General features: G+C 39.2%; 1 protein-coding gene and 1 long non-coding RNA gene across 2 annotated transcripts; one reads left to right on the forward strand and one right to left on the reverse strand.

Moving 5' to 3' along the window:
* Positions 1–1,100: 1,100 nt before the first annotated feature.
* On the reverse strand, positions 1,101–7,439 carry LOC121952432 (actin-binding protein WASF3-like). The gene is made up of 8 exons (XM_042499108.2): positions 7,307–7,439; positions 4,837–4,971; positions 4,568–4,721; positions 4,371–4,488; positions 4,089–4,273; positions 2,805–3,026; positions 2,406–2,710; positions 1,101–2,270 (listed from the first exon to the last, which is right to left on the reverse strand). Exons 1-8 carry the CDS (start codon positions 7,437–7,439, stop codon positions 2,113–2,115), a joined length of 1,410 nt encoding a protein of 469 aa, XP_042355042.1. The 3' UTR covers positions 1,101–2,112.
* Positions 7,440–7,462: 23 nt separating this feature from the next.
* Positions 7,463–16,531, forward strand: LOC148187326 (uncharacterized). Its single transcript, XR_015778883.1, has 3 exons — positions 7,463–9,827; positions 14,013–14,118; positions 15,054–16,531. It is a non-coding gene; the product is annotated as an uncharacterized LOC148187326 (long non-coding RNA).
* Positions 16,532–23,731: the final 7,200 nt, after the last annotated feature.

Below are 23,731 nucleotides of genomic sequence, written 5' to 3' on the forward strand. Positions count from 1 at the left end.
CCGGGTCAAAGATAAAGCAAGTTATTACAGTTCATCGCCGAGGACATGTTCGTTAGCCAGATGGTAATTTGACATATTGTTACACACCAAAAACGTAACGTTGAGAGCAAAGCTGCTTTGTGCGTGTGCGCGTATAAGTCAGGTTACTAGCTAGCAAACACTAGCTGTCTTCATCATCATCACGTACAGGTTGAGCTAAATCAACGATTTAATTCACGCAATGTTTGGTCCAAGGCTGGCAGTAAATCTCAAACTATTATAAATACAGACCTATACCTACACCGCTGCTATAGATATTTTACCTTATCTCAATATGCAGTTCTCCAGGTTGTCTGTAACGTAGCAGGCTGAGGAGGAGCTTTACCGTGTTAATCACCTGCGAGGCACCGGACTGTCACGGGAAGAAAACATCTCCATTTTGGCTCAAACAGTTTTCTCTACTCTGGCTTTGTTGGCTATCTGTGGAGCCAACATGGCGTCCGAGGCTCAACAGTTTCCTAGTCGACGATATAGTTCCGCCGCTGTAAACGCTTCCGCCAGGGTCAGTAGGGACCTCTGCTGGATACAAATTAAACTTTCAGCTTAAATTAACTAACTAACAATAAATAGTTTTTTTAAATTAATCAAGTTACAACTGCGTTATCTTTACAGTTTAACTTATATCTAAGCTTTTTGGGTGTTACGTTTTACCTGAGTAACAGCCATACCCTTGAACTACTTCATACAGCCTCCATAAATACCTTGTCACATGAACTAAAGTTATTTATGCATAATTTTATTCAATCACTTAGTGACATCCCTCATGGGACAATAAACAAAAACTTTGATTAATAACTAATTGAAATAAAATAGCTACCAAATAATAACACTGTCAAAGGCTGGTATGAAAAATGCCATGTGCACTCACAATGTAGTGTAGTAAGATTCTGCACATCTGCAAATGAACTAAAATATACACAACATAATAATTTGTTTTTCTTTTGTGGTAATACTACAAATATAGCTACTATTGAATTATGGTGCCCAGTATCAAAGTATATTTGCTTAAAGATAAAGAGATGCAGAGGAAGAAATAAATAGTTAAGGAAGCAATCACAATATGTTTTATAGCTAATGCTGAAAATAATTTAATAAAATGTCAACATTTTCAAAGACACATCACAACAAATAGTTTAATGGCGGCACAAAATTTGTATTTAGTCTGGTCATGATACCTTTATATATGCACCGTAAGGTAGTGGAATGGTCAAAGATTGAGGTAGAAATTAAAAAATGTTAAATAGAATTACTCATCAAACATTCACGTAACATACAGAGGGGTATATTTATACATAAATATGATCAGGGATGTGTAATTCCATAAAATTATGAAAATAAATACTGAAATCCCCATAAGTTTTAATTTATGTTATTGCACTGGTTCTTAAATAATGGGCCTTTTTCACAAGACATTTTGACATGTCATTACATCAAACCCAGGTACAGGTGTTACTTAAAACTTGAATAACAGTTTTGTTCGATATCAGTGTCCCAGTAAGCCATGCCAGTGTGACAATGAGCTGGTGTACGCAGGTTTAGGACCCTGAAACTTAAGCCAATCATTGTATTATTTATACCTGTGCTTTTCCTACTGTGACATGTCAGAATGTCTTTAGTGAAAAAGGCCTCACACTGAGACATGCGTTTTAAGGTGTACTACACATTTCATCAGTGGGTATGATTTTTTTCAAGGTGTCAGTTTGTTATCACAAGAGAACATTTTTTTTTAAAACACACAGATTAGATTGACAGTAAGAAAAACAAATGGCTCACATTATTTCAGCGGTACAAAACTAAACATTTAGTTATAATGCAATTCATCGCTTTTTAAAGTACACAGTTGTTATGCAGCAGATCTGAAAAATCACCTGTTTCAGAGGAAGAACTGATGCAATTTTCCACATGAAAAATTAATGTGGCAGCACATTAATAATACAAGATAAAGTAAAGGTGCTCTTGCAGTGGTGAGATGAGTCCAGTAGGTGGAGCCAAAGAGAGAGTCACAGTTTTTTTTTTTGCACTGAAGATCCAATTAAGCAAAACTTCAGCTATGCACTTCACTTTGTGCTTGGGTCAGTCTGACCACTCGTTTTCATCCAGCTCAGAGTCGTCATCAGAGTCGCTGTACTCCACTGCAATACGTCGAGAAAGGATGGTGGCCACGTCATTCCCCACCGGCTCACGCTTACTCTGCAACTCCTGCTGCTCCTGAACTTTCTTTAGCTGGATGCCTGATAAGGGCACACACACGTATATTAAAGTACAATCATATATTGTACATGTGTCATGCAAAGAACATGCAGCCAGATTATAGTTTTGCTTTTATCTAACAATGCTGAATAAACCGTGGTGGCACCCTGACTCACCCATGCGAATGGCAGAAAGCAGGTCACTTCTTGCATCTCTCACAGGTTTTGTCTCAGCTCTGCCTCCTTCACTGTGTCCTGCCAGGTGTGAGAGTGCAACTGGGGGAGGCAGAGGTGGAGGTGGGGGACCTGGAGGAGGAGGGAACATGTGCGCCCCTGGAGGAGGTACGGGTGGCAGAGGGAAGCCCGGGCCTACGTGCAAAACTCCATTATGTGGTGTTGGAGGTAGCGCACCCAGAGGAAAACCAAAGGCTGTCTGGGCTGATGGGATGGGTGGGCCCGGGGCTGGAGGTGGGGGGAGAGAGCTGGTTGAAAGCGAAAGAAATAGGATTATGTTGCAGTGGGAAAAAAAATATATTAAATGTAATTCTTTCTGTGATTATGCAACAAAAAACACACTTGTAATCTGCAGGTGGACGTATTGAGCCGTTGATTCGGTCTGCAGCGTGCGGCTCGTCTGTGGCGTAGGTTGCCCTCTTGTAGTTGACATCAATGCTGTGGTATTCATGCTCCACAGGTGGCGAGGGGTGTGCGTTCCCCGGCACATAATCATGTGACTTGGCATGATTACAAGCAGCGTGGGCAGGCACTGGAGGGATGGGGTAGTCTGGGAGGTCAGGCCTGGATAAACAATGGAAAACAGACAGCTTCTCATGCAGATGCCTTCACCTATCCAGATGGTGCATTTGTTGTTATAAAATCAAAACTGAAAGCTTTACACAACAGATATATTGCTTTTTGGGCCACCAGGTCCTATTCATGAAAAAGCTCTTCCCCTGCCTACTAAAATACAATTTTATCCCTCCCAATCTTTACCTTTAATTTTTACTAAAATTTCCAGTTGGTTGTGATGATCACATTTCTATGTATGGCAGTTATAACATTTTTTTAAAGGTATAATCTAAGTGAGATAAATGTTGCCTTTCTTAAATATGAAAACTAAAGATTTAGAGGAAACAGGGACAGACAGAAAGAGGACATTTAATGTCATCGGGACAATCTGTACAATCAAGGCTTTGTGCATGACTTTCCAGTGTCTCTAAATCTGGGCCAAAATACTTCGAATGCAGGATCAGAAAGAGCAGATGCAATAACTTACCACTGCAAAAAGGTCTGTGCAAAGCTGTGCAGCTGGACATTTTTAAGGTGCAGTGTGTATGATTTAGGGACATGTTTTGACAGAAATGTTAATATTCACAACTATCTTTTAATTTTTGTATAATTACCTGAAGTTTTTGTTTGGCCATGTTGTTCTACAGTAGCCCAGAGCAAACAAAGTACTAGCTCTAGGCCATTTGCATTTTCCTGTGGGCCACCGTAATTCTCCTACATGGTTGGCACATGGGAGAAGTTTCACTTGCTTGCAATCTGCAACCTCACCACTAGATGCCAGTAAATCCTTGACCTTAAGAAATTGATTTCATTCAAAAACACAAATTCCCCAGTTGCAGGTGACACATAGGCGCAGATTTTAGCAATGCTGTCTCACCGCAAGGGGGTTTTTGGTTTGAACTTGCTGGCCAGCTGAGACCCTCCTGTGTGGAGTTTGCATGTTCTCTCCATGTCGTCAGTTTGGATAGGCTCCAGGCCCCGGCAACCCCGTACCAGGTGAGCAGTTACAGATAACGAACAGATGAATTCACTGGTTGCACCTCTACTTTTTGTCAGGAACTAAGCACCAACCTGCCATCTGGGGACAGCGAGCCCTCAGACGATGCCCCTCGGCGGAGACTCTGCGGATGGCGGTGATCTGGACGGAGCTCCTTATCGAATGCCATCATGTTCCACTCCTGCCTGCGGTTTCGAGCCTTCCTCACCTTCTTCACCTCACGCTGAAGGGTGCTGCTTTCCACACACCGCTTCTGTTCCTGGGGAAGGTGGACAAAGGGACAGAAATGAAGGTAAAAAACCTATTGGCCGAATAAATACGCAGGAGTAAAGCAGTGGGTAGAGTGTTGCTCTCACCCTCTGCCTCCGCCTTTCTTTCCTCTTCTCCTCTGTGTCCTGAAGCATTTTCTCCTTCCACAAGTCAAAAAAGTATGATGGGTCCGAGTAAAATTTCATGGCATCAGTTGAATCCTCTCTGTATTTAAAAAACAATTTCAAAATGAAATGAGACACCTGAAAATGTAGCTTAGGTATTTAGATGTTGCAGTTTTTACCTGTAGGCAGTGAGGGCACTGAGTGGAGGAGGCCTGTCGCTGCTGTTGTGCATCTCAGCCACTGAGCTCGGGGTGCTGCCTTTGGACAAAACCTGCTGGTTCTGAACAGTAGAGCTTTTGAATGCTTTCCTCATATTAATGTCCTGTAGAGAGACTACAAAATAGTAAGACAGAAGTTTAATGTTTAATGCAAAGCATGTGAGAGTGAATGACAGAGTATATAAAATAAGATAGTAAATCAACATGCAGATGATTTCCAGTGGACTAACCCTCCTCCACGCTGGAGTCCAGCTGGGTGACCTTAACGGCCAAGCGATCGATGCGGTCCTGGAGTGAGTTGGCACGCACATAAAAGGTGTTGGCCTCGTTGAAAAGCTCCCCGAAAACATTTTCTGCATGTTTACCTGCAGCCAAAGTAAAGAAAATGAAGGGAGAGGAGGGGCTGTTAATACACAGAAAATGTTTCAAACCTCTGAGGTGAAGTGCAGCGTTATGCATAACACAGAAAAATATATATCATCATGTTTCTTAATCCATTATGTTTCTCTGGATTACACATCAGCATTCAGCGTTTTGGTACTTGCCCATAAAAGCATGAATGGCCGACAAACAGCTCGGATCCACTTAATGTGGAAGCTATCATTAGACTGTCCCTGTGTGTGTCTCTCCGCCCACTCACTCTCCGTCTTATCCGCCTGTGATACAAAGCTCTACGGTAAGCTCTAAGCTCCTGTAACTTCACTAAATCCACACACACACTAATCAGAGCATCCTGAGCCAGATGTCCAGGAGTAAATTTGCTTCCCAAAATAGTCTCTGCCTCTCCCTCTTTTCCCCCTGTCTCAGTGCAGTATTACCTTCACAACAACAAACACAGGTATACCGGTGCTTATATTGCCACACATTAATAAAGCACTTAAACCACTCTGCTCCTGTACTGATTGGCTGATTAGAGTGTACAGTAGATAGATGTCAGTGTTGGATAATAATGTACATTCACGCAAACAGGTGATAATTGCTTTAATGTTGCTGTTTTTTTGGTTGTTAAAAGCAAAACAATTGAGTAATACTGGCATATACAGTATGGTCATTGTTTTCCAAGGTTGCAGAAATAAAGCACTATATACAATAATTTAAGCATGCAGTATGTTGAGATGTAACTCAACGTGTAACGTAGGGGTGTAAGAAAATACTGATGTGTATCACGATGGTATGTTTTATGATACTGTATCAGTTCTCTAAAACACTGTATTGATGTTTAAACAATAGTTTACATGGTAAGTAGTGGTCGACAGATTATCAGCTTGGCTGATTATTGGGGCCGATACTTGACATTTTGCCAATTATCTGTATCTGCATTTTATTTTAAAATTAATTAATTAAACAAAGAAAGTGTCAGCATAGGAGGAACTTTTACTTTGTAAAATTGTAGGGAGCTATTATTATTTATAATTATATTTTGTATTTAAATATTCACTTGACTTTATTTTTTAAAAAAAGTTGCTGAAATTTGCTGTATGTGATGTTGAATGTTTCAGTTTTGATTAATCATTTGCTGAATGCATTTCAACAGAGTTTTGTATTGGAGTTTTATTCCAAATTCTAAATATTGACAGGAATGTTTTCATTTTTATTGTAAATGCATATCGATTCCAAATACCGGTCATCAGTTTCATGAACTACAAATAATCAGTATCGGCCCTGAAAAACCAATATCGGTTGACCCCTAATGGAAAGAGTTTTGGCAGTGCTTAAATTTGTACCGTGTTTACACCATGACAGCTAGATATCAACTAGATAAATACAAATGCATATCCCGCTATTCTGATTGCATTAAAAAAGTAACTTATTGATTCATAAACATATGGCCATATGTTCTTTATATTTTAACAGTTTTCCAAAAATTAGCTTTCAACAAATCCCAATAACCCCCAATATATCACTTTGCTTAATGTGTATATATATTTAATCGTAACCCCTGTTTAATGATACACATTGTATTGCCATGTTATTGTCAGTACACAGCCATAATGTTACCGTCAGATATTCTTTCCATAAGAAAATATTGATCTGCTGTTGTGTTTACACTGTAATTTCTGAAGGATGTACTGGTTTTTAGCGCTGTCTTTGTCTAAAGGGGATTGAAATATTAATTGGGATGACTTTGAATGTTAAACACATATAACCCCACTTACCTCAACTGTCACCACCCACAATACCTTTACTTTTAATTTACTTGTTTGATGCTCAGCGACTGTACTTTATTTATCAGAGTAGGGGTGGGCTGAGGTGTGACTTTGGGGCTCTTTTTTAATATCCTAACCCCTTTACTAAATGACTAGGGGAAAATGTATGACCTTCCCTTCACCATAAATAACAATACTTCAGTGTCTGGCTATAATTAATGGTGTAATTTGAGAGATATAAAAACAAACAAACAAACATACCTTTCAAACCCACTTGCAGTTTTGGGGATCTTAGGGTAATAAATAGTAAATACAGAATACAAACATTTAAAGCTGAATGTCCCTCTCCCAAGCAAAATAATAATAAAAAAACTCCCTCCCCAGTGCTTAAAAGATTCTTTGAAATGCCTGCACCACCCCGTCCCCTCTCATAAATAACAAACAGTCCCTTAGTTGTGGTGATTTCCCTCACAAGTTGGAACAGGTCATATCGCTTCCTAAGAAGCATCTGAACATGCTTTGACACAAACAGTGTAAACAAATGTGATCTTACTCAGACTGCTGAGCTGGCGGATGATGGCGGACAGCGTGTTGTTGGTCACACATTCCAGCTCGTTGCCAATCCCATCAGGCACTGCAGCGTGGCACAGGTGCCGAGGCTGAATGTTTCTCTTGACCAAAGGCATGACCCCCTTTCACATGCTGGCCACAGCACCTGCTGGAAGGCAGAGGACAACTCTGACGGCTCGTTGGATACCTGCAGGGTAGAACTACAATCACATGAATCCACAAAGCAGCATCAAGCGTAATCAAACGTGGTGTGTAAATGCATGCAGGTTGCACTGACCTATGAGTTCAACTTAATGCACGTAACTGTCATTACTGATTTTCTCACCAATAACTACAAAAATGATTTCCAGTTTTTCTGTACTTACTCACAATTGGTAGGCCTGTTATCCCTTTTTGTTTTGATTATATTCGTTTAGCAAGAGTGGTGAAAAGTGTAATGGACAGCATTAATCAGAGTTAAACCTTTTATGATTTTGATTATGATTTTCTGTGTTTATTATTTGGCCACTTGCTATTGAATGTCACAATTTATCACCTCCTGTCAAAGTGGTGCACCTATTGTATGTTATTGGGGTATTTTTTTTTAAAAAGGATTAATCATGTTCAGCAACAGCTGTTTCATTCAGCAAGTTTATTGTGATAAAAGGTGTGAGCACAACAGATGTGGCTGTTTTTAAGTGAATTTGCAAGTCACTTTACACTCCTTTATTGAATGGACTTGAATGGATTGAGTGATTGCCAGTAATTACAGGAAGCGGTGAGCCAGCATACTGGTAACAATAAGAACACCAAGTTACCATAACGATCCTCATTTTCATATGTGGCAGACAAGTCAGAGAGAACCCCTGAATGTTTGATTACCCTGGGGAGCTATAACACCAAAATGAAGTTCACATTCTAGCAATTTTACCAAAAATGAAGCATGATACAAATCACACATTCGGGGTCAATGCCTCATTTTCCACAGCAGTGTAAGTTATCATTCTTTTGGGTGTCTCTGTACAGCAGCAGACAGTTTTCACCTGTCTATTAATGGAGCCTAGCAAGCAGTTTGTTCCTCATTTTTATATGCAGCATTGAGAGAAATAAGATTTTTTTGTGCTTGAGAGCTATCTACAGCCAAGGTGTGCTCTAGTTAATGTAAGGGTGTTAAATATACAAATTAAAGACTTGTTTTAAGCCATAAGACATAAAAATATTCTTAAATTGATTCTTAATTATTCACACTTGGGTTATGTGCAACAACCTGGACTATTCTCTGGTGGGTATAAGTCTGCTTACAGGTGGCAGATCGACCATCTGGTGACCAGGTGGGGTCAAAATGAATTAGAGCTCGATTTTCTAAATACAGGGGAGATGGTTATGGATTTTTGAAAAAATGCCCTACCAGCCCCCATTCCACAGTTTGACCCAGCAGTCAACACTATGAAGTCCTTCCTAAGCTCCATCATCACCCAGGACCTCATAGGAGAGGATGTATCTCCTGCAGCAGCTTAAGAATTGCAACCTGCTAAAGACAATGATGGTGCATCTCTACACTGCCATCACCGAGTCAATCCTCGCCTCCTCCATCACCATCTGGTACGCTGCTGCCACTGCTAAAGACAAGGGCAGACTGCAGTGTATCATTCACTCTGCTAAGAAGGTGATTGGCCTCGATCTACCGTCCCTCCAGGATACTGTGAGGCGGGCAGGATAGATTGTGGTCCACCCCTCCCACCCTGAACAAAACTTTTTGAGAGACTCCCCTCTGGTAGGAGGCCCAGCTGAACAAGAGACGGAGCAGCGTCCCCCCAGTTCCTATAGTATAAATTGTATTGCATATTAAACCATGTGGATGGAGGTCGCCAGGCAGAAGGCCATATCAGTGGCAGGTCGCAGTTTTTATGCAACACTCCACTTTCACACTGTTAGTTTATTGCAAAACGAAAAATGTATACATAGACATATTTTAATGTTTGAAAAGAGAAAAAAGACTTTGGAAAAAATGATCTAATAATAATTTGACTGCTTCTCAGCAGTAACTCTGAGGACCCCTTGCTGTGGACCAAGGCATTAACCTGTGAACTTTTGCACATCCAGGGATACGTTTGTGCATAAATCTGTTTTCTCATTCTTGTATTTCTTATTACAGACCTATATTATTTTTAATATGTGTTGTAATTTTTTCTATTGTATATTTATGTTCTTGTCTCTTGCAATACTTTGCCATTATTTTTATTTTCTCTATATTAATTATATGCACCAAGCACCAAGTAAAATAAATTGTAGTCTAAGTGAAAAAAACTTGGAAACAAACAAACAAAAAAAAAAAAAAAAATTGAAGAAAATTCTGATTTTGAAATTTCCCAGAATTCAGTGCGTGAGCGTAAAAACCCGGTAAAACCGCTCTCTGTTACTTCATGCTAGCAGGACAGTGCTCTCTGTTTTGGGGTGTCTTTTTGGCGGCTGACAACCACAAAAGTTGGTTCTTCATGACAAAAAGTATAAACGTCCGACAGCAGGTAACTTTATTAACACACGCACACGAAACATGGTATATATAATAACGTGTAAGCGGCACTAGACGATGCTAAAAAAACACTGTTTACCCTACCATAGAGTCGCCGTTGGGTTAGCTTGTTAGTTGGTTCAGGTGCGCTGTTTTCACGTTAGCACGCCGGCAGGGAGCAGTTTGAGTCGGGTCCAAGCTGTTTTATCCAAATGAAATAAAGTCTTTGCTGGGCTGCTGCAGTCGTGTGCTGGACACTGACAGTAGTCATCTCTGCAGGGCGGAGTTCACTGTGAAAACAAATCTCTCTGGTCCAAATCACAGCTTGAGCCACGAGGGGATTTGGCCAGCAGATTTACTCCTGTCATCCAATCACAGTCATCATGCCAGCCGTTTGACATCCTCTCTGTTTTATTTTCAGATGTATTAGTCCTATTTTTATGGACTGTAAGTCATTAGCTGCCTTCTATGAACTGGATAATAAAATGCAAATTTATAAGTATTAATAGTAGCAACTAATCAAATCAAAGCTGCAAGTTATTGAATCTTAATATTTGATTAAAATGTCGATGAGGGCTTTCTTTCCTCCATTAGTTCATTGATTGACATTGATTCTGGTCAAAAAATAGTAAAATGCCAATAGGAATTTTTCCACACCCAAAACAAAGTCTTAAAATAACTCATTTTGTCTGATCAAGAGTCCCAAACCAGAGGAAAGTAAAACACTGAATGTATAACATTTTTGAAAATTTTTGATTAATTTTCTGTCATTTCACTAATTGAACATAGCTTCAGCACCAAAATTAAATGCATATTTATTTTTGAAATATATACCGCATTTACTTTTGAAATGCACACAGCATTTAATTTTTGCAAAATGTTCCTCTAAGCTCCAGAAGTACAGTTTTATAGCCGTTTAGTTTCTCCCATGCACTTTCACAATTTCACAAGCATTCCTCATGTACTGCAGATGATCAAAATGTGTGTTTTTATTTAACCTGCTGAGAACTTATCTCAGTTCTCACTGTTTCCTGTTTCAAACCATCCACTCTGCATAAACAGCAGTACGTCAGTCCCAGTCAGTCTATTACCATCTTAGTGGGCATGACCTGGATTAATAGTGAAAAGAGACACTCAGCATTTGATTTGAAAGCCACACAAATAACACACACACACAGACACACACACACTGCTCTTTTCTCACAGATGGCATGATCTGGATTGCGGGAGGGGCGAGTGTAACCCAGATATGGGGGCTTAAATCTTAATAATGGCACGCCATGATACCATAACTCATAGATGTTACAGGAGTGCTGCAGAGACATTGATTAATGCCACTATCTTCATGGAATCTGCATTGTGGATGAGTTTAAAAGTCAAGTAAACTCATTGCATGAATGCTAAACATTAAGCAAGAAAGCAAAAGTTACATAGTATTTTTCAATGCAGAGGTTTTGCATTACAGGAAAAAAGAGGTTCAAGACAGATGGAAGAGGCAATATAGAAAAACAGTTACAGCGTACAAACCACAAAATAAAAGTTATGAAATCAAGAATAAGATACAGATTTGGCTCCTCTGAGACTTTGCTGGAGTCTATTTTGGATTCCAGTCTTAACGCTAAGATATGCTAAGATCTAACCACCCTGAGCTTCAACATTGGTATGTAAATATTAGAATTGTATCCATCCTTTCATCTAATTATTTATTTTTTTTTTCAAAATTACAAAACTATTCCTTTAAGGATCTGGCCATGCAATGCTTTGTGTGTTTGGAGTAAAAATAATGATTAAAAAAAGTTCTAAAAGCAACAGCCACCCATGAAGAGAAGCCTAACCTGGAGTAACAAAAAAGGCTTTTCATGACTTTCTGTTGCCATTTATTACGTGATTTCAGCCAGGGTGCAGAAAATTAGTTGCATACTTTTCCCATCTCATATTAAGGCAGATGTGGGCAATTGAATTAATTAAAAGAAAAAGCAGAGCAGCCTTTCACTGGATTATAGCTCCAAAGCTTTATTGATCATATACATATCAGCCAAAGTGAGCCTATTCAGTCTGGATCAGCCCCTGCTGTCTGACTGCACTACAGGTCCTCCATGTTAGTGAATGAACATAGGCCAAACTAAAAACTCAAAGTACACGCCAAATACATTTTTCTGTCACTGAAGGTAGTTCTCATCACCCTGATGTTTGTTCAAGTGTTTGTTTTTATGACAAGTTTGGTTTTAATGAGTTGTTAAATTATACAAAAGGGGGCTTATATACAGTCTATGGTATCAGCACAAAACTGATTTCAATATTTCATGGTCAACCAGTGAAACAAAACCACACTTAACAATATTCTGTAATTCTGCTTTTTGATATGTACTCCTGATGGCATCATTTTGCTGTGAGCAAAGCATTTCGTCTTCCATATTTTAGATGGTGACATAATCTCTTGGCCAGCTCAGAAGTATTAACCCCAATACTGTACTTACCCTCCCCATTATCACCATCATTGACCCTGCTGGTATCACACAATGTCGCCAACCACCAGCTTACCCACTTAGTGCACACCGGCCCAAACACTAACACCTCTATCATCCATTACACACAGACGCCCAGACTGCCTCTCCTCTGATATTTGTCCTCCTATTATGGCTTTCTAGTCCTACTCCATATTGATCACTGCCAATGCCTTGCCAGTTATTACCCAGTGAGCGAGCGCCACACACACACACTTACACACACTGAGCATCATTGTATAAATCCTTAACACTCAGCTTTCCTCTAATTTACATGCTTATATTTAAGGTTAGAATAACAATGTTATTCCACACTGCCTTTAATCAAAAGAAAGCCTTGTTGTGTAGTGTTTTTTTCTTATAACCTTTAAAGAGACACATTGTCCATGCAGTCTGTAGCAAAATGGGAATAATACAGGTGAAGAAGTGATTAAGGATCCCTCTACTTGTGGTTTTCTTGTGTGGCAGAGTCATGTAAAATGAATGATTAATTCATTGTGTTAGGAATTTCAGTCTCTGGAGTTAGTTAAAGTTAGGTCACAGCTTGATTTCTTTCAAAAAATGGGAGGAAGACGACAAGCAACGTAACAAGAAGTGGCCAAAAAATTAACAAGAACTTAGTAAAAAGTTACAAGAAAATGATTTGAATATGAGAAAAAAAATCCCAAAACAAAACAAAAAAATAACCTCTAGAAAGTGCTTGAAAATTAGATTCTTTTTGTCTTTTTTATTGGAATATGTAAGTAAAAGAATTAGAAATATAGTTGTTTTTTTTCACAGTTTGTGAGTTTATGTTTTTACCTGTGTTTTTGAAATAAATGTAGGGCTGTAGTATTAAGATTGTCTATCTATCATAAATTGCCAAATGTACAGTTTAATGCTCATACACTTCACCTTCACTTTGCTTTTAGTGCCATCTGTTGGTTACTGCTTTTGTACAACTGAATGAGCAGGTTATCTGTGGGTTAAAACTTTGAACGCTAAATACTTGTTTTTTGCTGATATCACTCTGCCGAGATTTTCTGACTCATTTTGGCCAATTGACGATACCGATATATGCACATGTGTTTTTCCACTTAGTTGCAGAGAAAATCAAGTCTCTCCTGCAGTGGAATTAACATATTATGCCTATTGTTATCCTGATGGATGGCAGATGTTGACATAAAATACATTCATTGGGCAAAACAAGAATGCTAATTTAACCTGGATTACATGTAAAACATGCTGTATTTATTCCCATGTAATACATTTTAAACAGAACTGCAAAATGTATCCCGTTCTAACAAGTTTGGATTATTCTCTTCCAAAGACAATCCTGACAATAGCCAAACCCAGGGCAAATTTGACCCGTTTCAAGTAATTAAAGTGTATAATGAAAGCATTGTTTTGTTGGCCTGTCATGTTGGTGGAAAAGTTTGTTTCCAGTCAGTGCTGATGATTTTCATTTTAAAGCTGTTATAATATTATCGTGCATCTCTTGTTAGAATCTATGTCCTTTTAAATGTCACAGTTGTTAGCAGTCCAGTAGGATTCATATTTTAAAGAATATGTATTAAATGTTGACAGGAGTTGCCCTATCTGGTTATGTAATGTGTACATATCATTGACGTGCTATTCTTGTCCAGAGGAATATGTGATATGAGGCTTGCACAAAGATAGATATGTTTAAATGGATATGTTTCTTTATTGAATAGATCCTGCTGCACATCAGCTATTTGAGCAATGAAGAGGAGGTTAAGGAGCAGCACTTGAGTTAGCTGTTGAGTCCTACTCTTCCCCTCAGACAACCAGCGATCCCAGGTAAGAGATCGACCCTTGAAAGAACCACATAATGCTTAGACACGTTCAGAAAGACACATATAAAATATTAAGTGAATATAATTCCATTTAAAATGCATTTTTTTCAGTCTTTCATGATCAGGTGCAGGTTCAGGTTAATTTATTTTTACCTCTATGTAGATTTGGTTTGCAGTCTAGTTGCTAGGCTTCCATGAACATAGTTTAGACACCACAGACGACATACAGGATAAAACATGACAAGAAGATAAAAAGATAAAACAAATGAAAGGATAAAACAATTAAAGTACCCCAATGCTAATCAAAATGTTGAATATGTAGTTAATACCAATAAAAATTCTAAACTACAAAACCAAACCTTAAATAAAAACAATCTGAAAAACCGCAAATGAATAATTCATAAATACAGGCTCCGAAACGATCTTGTGCAATGTGCGATTTTGTGCAATCTTCCTACAGTTTGTTTACCAGTGTGATGGCAGCTGGAACAAAACTGTTTTTATATCGCTTAGTTTTACACCTTGAGACTAAAACCCTCTTTTTAGAGGGGAGAAGCTGACACTCAGTGTGCAAAGGGTGCAGTTCATCAGTGAAAATGGCAGTGGCTATTCGTTGTAACTGTCTGGTGTACAGGGATGCCAGGCTGGGGCTCATCTGTCAGCTTAGTTTGACCATTTCACAATCTGATTTGGAGAATCCCAAACCATAACACCAAGGAAAAAGATGAAACCCATTCAGTAAAAGCACAATAAAATAATATCATCATGGTTTTATCAATATGGAAGTAGAACAGTTTCCTCAGACAGTGGAGTTGCTGGTGCCCCTTTTTAAACAAGAGTCCACGGGTTGCACTAATTGGCCTTTAATGGTTGTGACATGTGGATGTGAGTATGTTTTCTAAAATCAATAATCCCATCCTTTCTTTGATATGACCATAGACTGTGTAAAAGAAGGGGACATGGCCATGGTGATGTCAAGCTTGAGTTGGCATTTTTTGCCATCACCATCTTGGATTTTTGGAGCCAGAAGTGACCGTATTTGGACAAGAGGGTGGAGCTGTGGAGAAGCGAGGGGTGGATTCTACTTGAGTACATCGCCATGGCAGCAACCCGTCGATCACGAGGTAGCCACACTCTACAGCATACCCCGCTTTATCATCTATTCTACTCTAAACAGGACCATAATCTACAAAAAAGACATGTTGTATTGAAGAAGAGTTAACTAGAGACTAAGACCATAAACTCATTCGGGAAATGTTTACTGGAGTAATAAAACAAGTAGGAGGCAGGGTAGTTTTTGTGTAGAGTATCACAGTATCTAAATCCTTTCTGCGACCAGTGGAGTCGCCCCCTGCTGGCCATTAGAAGGAATGTAGGTTTTAGGCACTTCTGTAATGGCTTGAGCTTTCAGCCATTTCACAAAGTCTTCATTGGCAGAAGCAGTTTGTTCTGTCACTTCTTAAATCCTGTTATTATTTCATCTGTAGCACTTTTAGGACTTCTCATCCATGTGGCCTTAAAGCCTTAAAGTTTTTTTACTTGCACGGTTGGGCAAGTGGGTCAGGAATGTACTTGCCTGCAGACAATTCTCACTTGCCCTTTTACAAATAATTTTATTTATTAGTCATCAGATTACACTAGGACAAAATTTAATTGTCATGTTGTGACGTTTGGAAACTTGATATGCCTTTAGAAAACAACACTGTTTTATCTGCCTTACCTGCTCCTAAACTTGTGGCAAACTGTATATAGTAATAATACATAGTCAGAATGCATACTGTATCTCTTGTTTCCAGTATAATTGAAATGTTTGTTTTTTTCTTGTTTTGCTTGTTGCCTCCGCTCATAAAATTAGCCTTTAATGGTTGCCATTAACCATTTAATGGTTCAATTTTTGTTGAGTCCAGTTGATACTATATGCAACTCATAACAGAGATGTGAGGGTTGTGAGATGGTTTATTCCTTAGCTACTTCCATCATCAGCTCCTGAAAAACAATGTGTTCTTTTTTTACCAATTTCTCAATTGTTCATTTTCTAGATTTAATAGCCCGACGTGGCATTTCTCTTGCCTCACGCAAATGATTGTCGTTTGACAGAACAACCCCAACCCCAACTTCCACCTGTCAGTATCTTTTGGGAGCTTTCATATGTATAACATGTATCATTTGGAGAGGGGGTTTAGTTTTTTGTTTATTGCTGAATTTTAAAAAAGAAGAATTTTAAAAGAATTATGACTGCAAAAATAGTTATATGTATCTGATCGTCAAAATATTTTGTATCTAATAATTTAACAGTGCCGCCTCTCTTCTGCATTAACAAATCATTAAAATTCACCATACCTTTTCATTATGAAGCTATCATCGAGCAATTATCCAACTGTTTTCTTCTCATCTTATTTACAATGGGCCTTTACAAAACACAAAACCTGAAATTTTCCCATAGCAGAGCACAGCACATCACACGACAGTGGGAAAAATAATCAGCCGGAGCTTAAGGCCGTATCAAAAGCCTCACAGTTCCTGAGCAGCCGCCTTTAGAGGGGGTGACTCTTAGAATGCCTCAGCTTGTTTGTCTCATGGTTTAAGTGGTGCACATAGCCATGGAAAGATCATTAAATCACTGTTTTACCACTTGGCTTAATCCCCACAACAAAAGGGGAAGATACAAAAAAAGAGAAAATGGAGAGAAAAAAGTGGTGGGCGAGATTAAGTAGAAACTTGATGGATCTAAACTGACGGCTCTGTTTCCCAGCGTTGCTAAGGGGAGTTAAGAATCTTGATTCCACATCTCTCAGGCTGAGGAGTGGCTGCTGGTCGGACGTTCCCTGTTACCCCTGCAGTGGCCAGCCGCGCTTGTAGTGTCCGCCGCTGTGGCCATCTGCCGGATTACCCAGCAGGATATATTTTTATAGAGAGCATCCTATTCATATCCTGCCTGCAAAGGTTTACATTAAGGTTGAACTCGGGTGCACTTACAATGGCAGATGAAGTAAGCTCTATCCTTCTTACAGCACCCCTCCCCATCTTCTCACTGTTTGGGAGACTGATAGCACTGGGTTGAAAGGGGCTGCTTCACCGCGGCATGAAAGAGGATCTCATGCAATGCCACTGTCTGCTGCTGATTTTTTTTCACGGGCGGACAATAAAGTGGTGCCCAGCATGAAAAAAAACATTTGTATGTGCCAAGTGCAATTGTTTCTTCTAATAGGCATCAACAGGCCAACTTCTCTGTGTTACCATACAGGTGAACTCATTCCTGGGAAAATGTTTTTTTCTTTCTCAGCCTTGTAGGCGCGATGGCGTCCCCCTTTTTCCTCGGCCTAACGGGATTAGTCGTGCCAGTGCTACCCCGGCTGTCACGGTACTGTCTACTTCCCATCTCTCTTCTGGGCCTCTAATGTGATTAACCCATTCCCTGTGGTCCAAATGGTTCTGGAGGGTGGGTAGAGGGGGGAGGGGAGGAGGGGGGCACCTCCCTGGCATGTTCCTCCCCATGCCTGACTCGCCATCATTGGCACCTTTGTCAGGCAGGAAGGACAGAGGTTGAAAGATCTGTTAGGGTGTGGAGACGAGCACAAGTGTCTGAGGAAAGATTCATAAACTCAGACGCTTACAAGTTAAATGATAAAAGTTACTGTCAAAACATTACAGTAATAGTCATCTTGAAATCTTGAATATGGATTCACAAAGCTGTTTGAACATTTAAACACTCGGCCTCACTTAACCAGCCGGCTGTGATTGAATCTGATCACAATCTATTCAAACACCTCAATCATTAATGAAAATCTGTTCAGGCTCATTTGTATTATGGCTTTTGCTTTCACAGACATCAGCCCTGAATATTTACTGCTTGCTTAAGTGGAGACAATAATGATTGCCTACGCCCATCATCTTGTCAAATGTCAGTGTTGTGGGGGGCTTCGCCTGTTTAACACATGTCACGCTCATTTTCGACTCATCTGTCGCAAGTCTTCTTCGGGGCATCTGCTGCACGCAGAGGACCACATGCCCTTTGCCACCGGCTCAGAGGGAGAAGCCTCTGAACCAAAGGGCTACATACAAAACCCAGAGCTGGAATCACCTTTACAGTGGCAAACACTTGTCACTTCATGTTTTTATGTGTGTGGTGATGTACAGCACACTGTAGCCTCTCAGTATAATGAGAAACATTCATTAACATGTGCATGAAAACTCCTACTCTGACTTTCCTAGACTCTAGAAGTGAAAGATCATGTTTGTTGTGTGAAGAAACACAACAACAAAAAAATAAAAACAATATAAACAACAAAAATAATCATAATTTATTACAAAGGTTTTCTCAATTTCCATATTTTCTTGAAAAGAAAAAAAATAGTTTCAGAAACAGCTCTTGGGATTTAAAGTTTGCATTTAAAGCCAGATATCTGTACAGCCAATAAAATCTTAGCTCAACTAATTGAAACACCGTTTTGTTTTTGGAGATTACGGACAAATGTTCGCTGCTTTGTGAAAGCCAGGAAAACAACAGTCCCTGTCCAACATCATCTACCCTCACGCTGTGTTCAGCAGCGCTTCACGTGAGCGCACAGCCTCGGTCAGGCGACGGCACGGAGAATTAGGAGTCTTAATTAAGATTTTTAACAACTCTGCATGTGCTGTTCATAGGCGAGACAACGGGCTTGAATAGGGTGGGGTGCGGTGGATCCTTAAACAGCTGCCTGCTCTGAAACAAAACCCAAAGTTAACATGAAGCTCAACACAATAAAAGAATGTGCACCACTTTAATTTTACCTTCAGAGATAGTCTGTTAGATTATTTATGTGTCTGTTAAAACTTGCAGTTTGTATATATATATGTATATTAAGTGTAAATATTTATATTTTTAGGCATGAAAGAGCGAAGAGAAAACAATTCAACATTGTGGCTGAAAGACAATACCGTGCATGAGGGGGTAGCGCCCCTTGTGTGGAGATTTGGTGGGTTTCCAATCCTGATATCCAACCCAGCACCATGTAATGGAAGGTGACACTTATTGTATTAGTAGGGGCTAATGAGTGTCTAAAAGCCTGTGTGACTGTGTGCGCAGAGGAATCTCATCGTGTGTGCTGGGTGGTAGGAAGAAAGGACAATATCTCTGCAGAGTAGTCGAGGCCACAAAGTGCAGCCACGCGAGGCCTCTGAGAGTTTCAAGCACTTCAATTCTAATAGAGATATAAAGAGGAGAGAATGAGGAGCCAGCTTCATCTGATGCCCAATCCAGATTTAGGCAGGTAAACTTGAGCTGTATACACACAATCATAAAACAAACAAAACTCTGCTTTAATCCGATCAAAATGTCTTCTTAAGCAATCTGGAACAGCAACCTCATTTTTTCTAGTGGGAAATCCTGAGTTCCCTAAGCCCCAGAGCCAGAACTGTGCCCTAATCTTGTCTCTAAGGACTATTAACCAGTTAAATGCTATTCCCCCGAGAGGCCACAACCAGAGGCTTTTTGCAGCCAAAGACAATAATCACACCATTAAAAGGTGTGTTTTACCTTAATCATTTTAAATGCTAATCAGTGCAAATCAAACTCATAATTGAAACTAAGGAAACATTTCCTTTTAATTTCATCCTGTGTTAACCTTGTTTTAGTATTTTATGTATCACTTCTCAGTGTATTAGTGTTAATATATATTAACCAAATAACACTCGATGGGACAGAAACTGACATGAAAACAGAGCAGGAGCCACGATATCTATGTATGTCCTTCATTAGCATGTCATCCCTTCTATAGTTTTCATTAATGAGACACTACAGATTTACGATAAAGTCAAATTCTGTTGGCACTGGCAGTTATTTTGCAGCATTGATCTTTTCTGCTCATCTGTGATTGATCATTTGATGCTGATGTGTTGCCCCCAGAGGGAACGCTATGTTCATGTCATTTTATATCTTCCTCATTCATTCGTATTTAGATCCATCAGCTACAAAATATTACAAGGTGGCAGCCACTGGTACAATTATTTTATATTTTGTTCACAAAAACCATTAAGAAGATTTAGTTTAATGAAGTGATGAAGTTATGCAAAACAGATTAGCATACATGACACATACAGCCTCAGAAAAACAGTTATGGTGTAGTACTACTCTCTAACCACAAGGTGGATATCTAACTAAATGAATTGGGCATCATGTTTTGTTGTTATACTGCCTTATTATGTGGCAGATTTTACATAAATGTTCTGTTCAGAAACACTTATATTTAAACTAGAAATCATTCTGCTTACTGGTATGAAACATCCACAACGTGATATTCAGACTCTTGAGATGATCTTTTAGTTAATGTAAACCTCCTCTATCACATAAATATAAATCTCTGCTGTTATTCTGTAGTTTATTTGTTCAGGCATGAAACACCTGGTGAAGAGGTCTTGATCGATATGTAAACCGCAGGGTGTTTTGTCACCAGCTCTAAACTGCTAGTTTGGAGTTTCAGTGAGAGTTTCAGGTGGGATAAAATGTCCGTACATCTCATGGAAGGGATATGAACATTGCCAGCCACTCGACCCTGTACTGATACAGACTGATACAGTCTCCATTATGCTCTGTGACATTTACATTTTATGTCTGACTGGGTTGCAGTGGCACCAAAATCTGTTTACCATGAGGACAGAGTCAGAGTGTGTGATATGAGTGTGATATACTGTACATACAGGGCATTTGGGCTTCAGGCCTTTCCTTTTCACACTGTGTCCTTTTGCTGTGTCTGTACCTGTGCTTACGACAGGCTACAAGCCTCTGCTCCTTTGATGGAGAGTTTTTGGAACAGTGATGGAATTGCATGATTTTTTTTATTTTTTATTTTTTTTATATAATTCTCTTTTAGTGGTTTATGTGAATATACAAAAACTAAATACATAAGTGAATGAACATGAAGACCTTTCACTCATGTAAAAAGAAAAAGAAAGAAATGAAATAAAAAGTTAGAGGAATAAAACAATAAATAAATAAACAAATATATATGGGATAAAAAGAAGAAAGTGGTGCAATTAAATAAAAACAATAGAATAAAATTCCGGTAGAAAATAAGTGGAGAGGAAAACCAAAAAAATACGTCCTGTATTCAAACATATTAGATCAAAACACATAGACGTAGACAATGGGTAGCTACTAGTTACATTACGATGTGTTTGATGCTTCTTTGCACAAAGTCAGGTCTGATACGTGAAACTTACACTATCCATTTTGTCCAGTTTTTAATAAAGGTATCCTTCTGGTTCTCAAATTAGAAGTCATTGTGCCATAACTTACATATATGATGTTTGTCACTTTAAAAGATAATTTTACGAGTCAAGAATGTCGCAGTATGTCGTAGGTTTGATGCAGTACCATTTAGTTCAGTGAAAAATCACTTAGTGATCTCTTCTCTCACACAATACTATATACGTCACGAGGTTGACTCTTGCAGTCTGCTTATTCAGAGCTGCATATAGTTTCATGGGATTTTATTTTATTTTCAAAAACAATTTTTTTGGCCTGTTGCCTTTATTTGACAGGACAGAATGCAAGTGTGATAGGTGGAGAGAGAGGGGATGACACGCAGGAAGTGAACCCGTGGCCACTGCGGCAAGGACATTACCTTTATACATAGGGCGCCAGCTCTATCCACTGAGCTACTCGGCACCATAGTTTCATGCAATTTTAACTAACGTGTGGACAGTAAGAAGAAACACCTTTGTTTGTGACACGATATCCTTCACTTCAACACATGCCACCATAACGTCTTACAACATCAGCAAGTTATTCATCTTTGTAACTGAAGCTCCTGCCAAATATTGTAGGCAAGCGGCCCTCGTCTCCTCTGTGGGCCGAGGTAGCAACAGCAGCTGAGAGTATTTGGCATTTTTACACATCACCATTAGAGTAATGAGATGTCAACAGTTTAATTATCACAGACACAACCCCTGTCTGCAAGCCAGTGCTTCCACTATACTTGGTGTCCATCCTTCTGCACGTGTGTCCTTTATTTTTGGTGGTTGGATCCATTTTTGAACAGAAATTGTAATGTAGTTCTCTGAATGAAGAGTATCTCATTACATAATGTTTTGATGAGGTGCAAAATATGTTTATATGATCAGGTGATTGAGCTGATAGGTCTGGATTGAGACAGTTGTTGCAGATCTTGTTTAAACACCAATACTTACACCAATACAATTATGCCAATATTAAAATGCACCTCACTGCAAGGCTATTTTTTTGGACAAGGACACATATTGTATCAAAAATGCCAAACTGTTTCAAACACAGATGAAAGTCAGTCATGTGCCCTCCACTCAAACAGGCCATTGAAGGTTTTAGTCTGAACACTGAAATTCTTGTCATTGTTCTGCATTCATGAATGGCCTAATTTGTTGCCAGATCACAAATGCGCCATTTCACAAATGCAGCCGATTTAGGGACGCTTTCACCGATGGGTGGCTGTGAAAAAATAATGTCGTCAAACCAGGAGGCTGTCAACTAAAGGCATATGGCCCACTGGAGATATAATGACATCAAGGGAGTGGAATGAAAGCGGGCTTTTTAAACAGGCCGGTGCCGGCTTACACTTGGTACGCAGGTCAGCTTCAGTGCGCTCATCTGAACGTAACTCAGGTTGACACAATTTGACCTCAGACGATACCCCTCTCTGCTGGCCTTTGTTTTCATCTTCTCTCCTGGGAATTGCATTTAATACTATCCCTACAGGTTCTATAAAAAAATTCTAGTCTTCTAAGCTCGCATTTCTCAACATTTGCTTTTCTGTTATTTCTCAGAACTCCTCGTCCTTTCAGAAATGGCCCTTTGTAGGCCTTTGCTGAGGCTGGGGTGCTGACAGAATTGTTTCTCTTGGCCTGGTCTTCAAAGGAAAAGCCCCTTTTTAGAGGCTTGAATGAAGAGGCTATTGTTGTTAGCTTAGCTTAGATGTTTTGAAATACAAACATTAAAAAACTGTATCTTATTAATCATTTAAACTTGATTGTAAAACACAGATGTAATTTTGACACTTTTACCAAACTCCAAATGGGAGTAAACTTTCAATGAGGCGGCTTAAATGATAACGCCTCAGTCCTTGGTCTTTAGAAACAGTGATTCCAAAGATTTCACAGTCAAATGAACAGCAAAAGATTAATATGTTTAATGCTGCTCGGCACAAAGGTTGTCTAATCTTTGCTTTATTCTGTTGCTTTAACCTCAGCGTCAAGCAGTGGAGTGTCTTAAACACTTGTTTTAAATAAAGGGCCATCACCTGCTCGTCACACAGGTGTCCTCTCGCTTAGTTTCTCCTCATAGTTTCGCTTCATAGTTTGTAAAAAACAAAAGTAGGTTAGAGTTGCAGAAGTTTGGTTTGAGGCTCAGATAGGGTCAGACTTGCTTGCTCTCATAAAAACTTTTCCATTATGATTATTGTAGGTTGCTTTATTGAATTTGTTTCCAACTTCAGATTATCTGTTGTATTAGTTCACTTCTAAACGTTTTTCTTTCTTTGGTAACAGGATACTTATATTATATGGTACATGGATTACTTTCAAATGTTTACTTGACTTGACTTTCAGCATAGTGATATAGTGATGCATTCTCAGTTCTATCAAGGTTCCTGCAGATCCTTAAAAGGTCT

The sequence above is a fragment of the Plectropomus leopardus genome, chromosome 15 (genome assembly GCF_026936395.1).
Source record: "Plectropomus leopardus strain MGB_pleo_1.0 chromosome 15, ASM2693639v1, whole genome shotgun sequence".
Classification (NCBI taxonomy): domain Eukaryota; kingdom Metazoa; phylum Chordata; class Actinopteri; order Perciformes; family Serranidae; genus Plectropomus; species Plectropomus leopardus.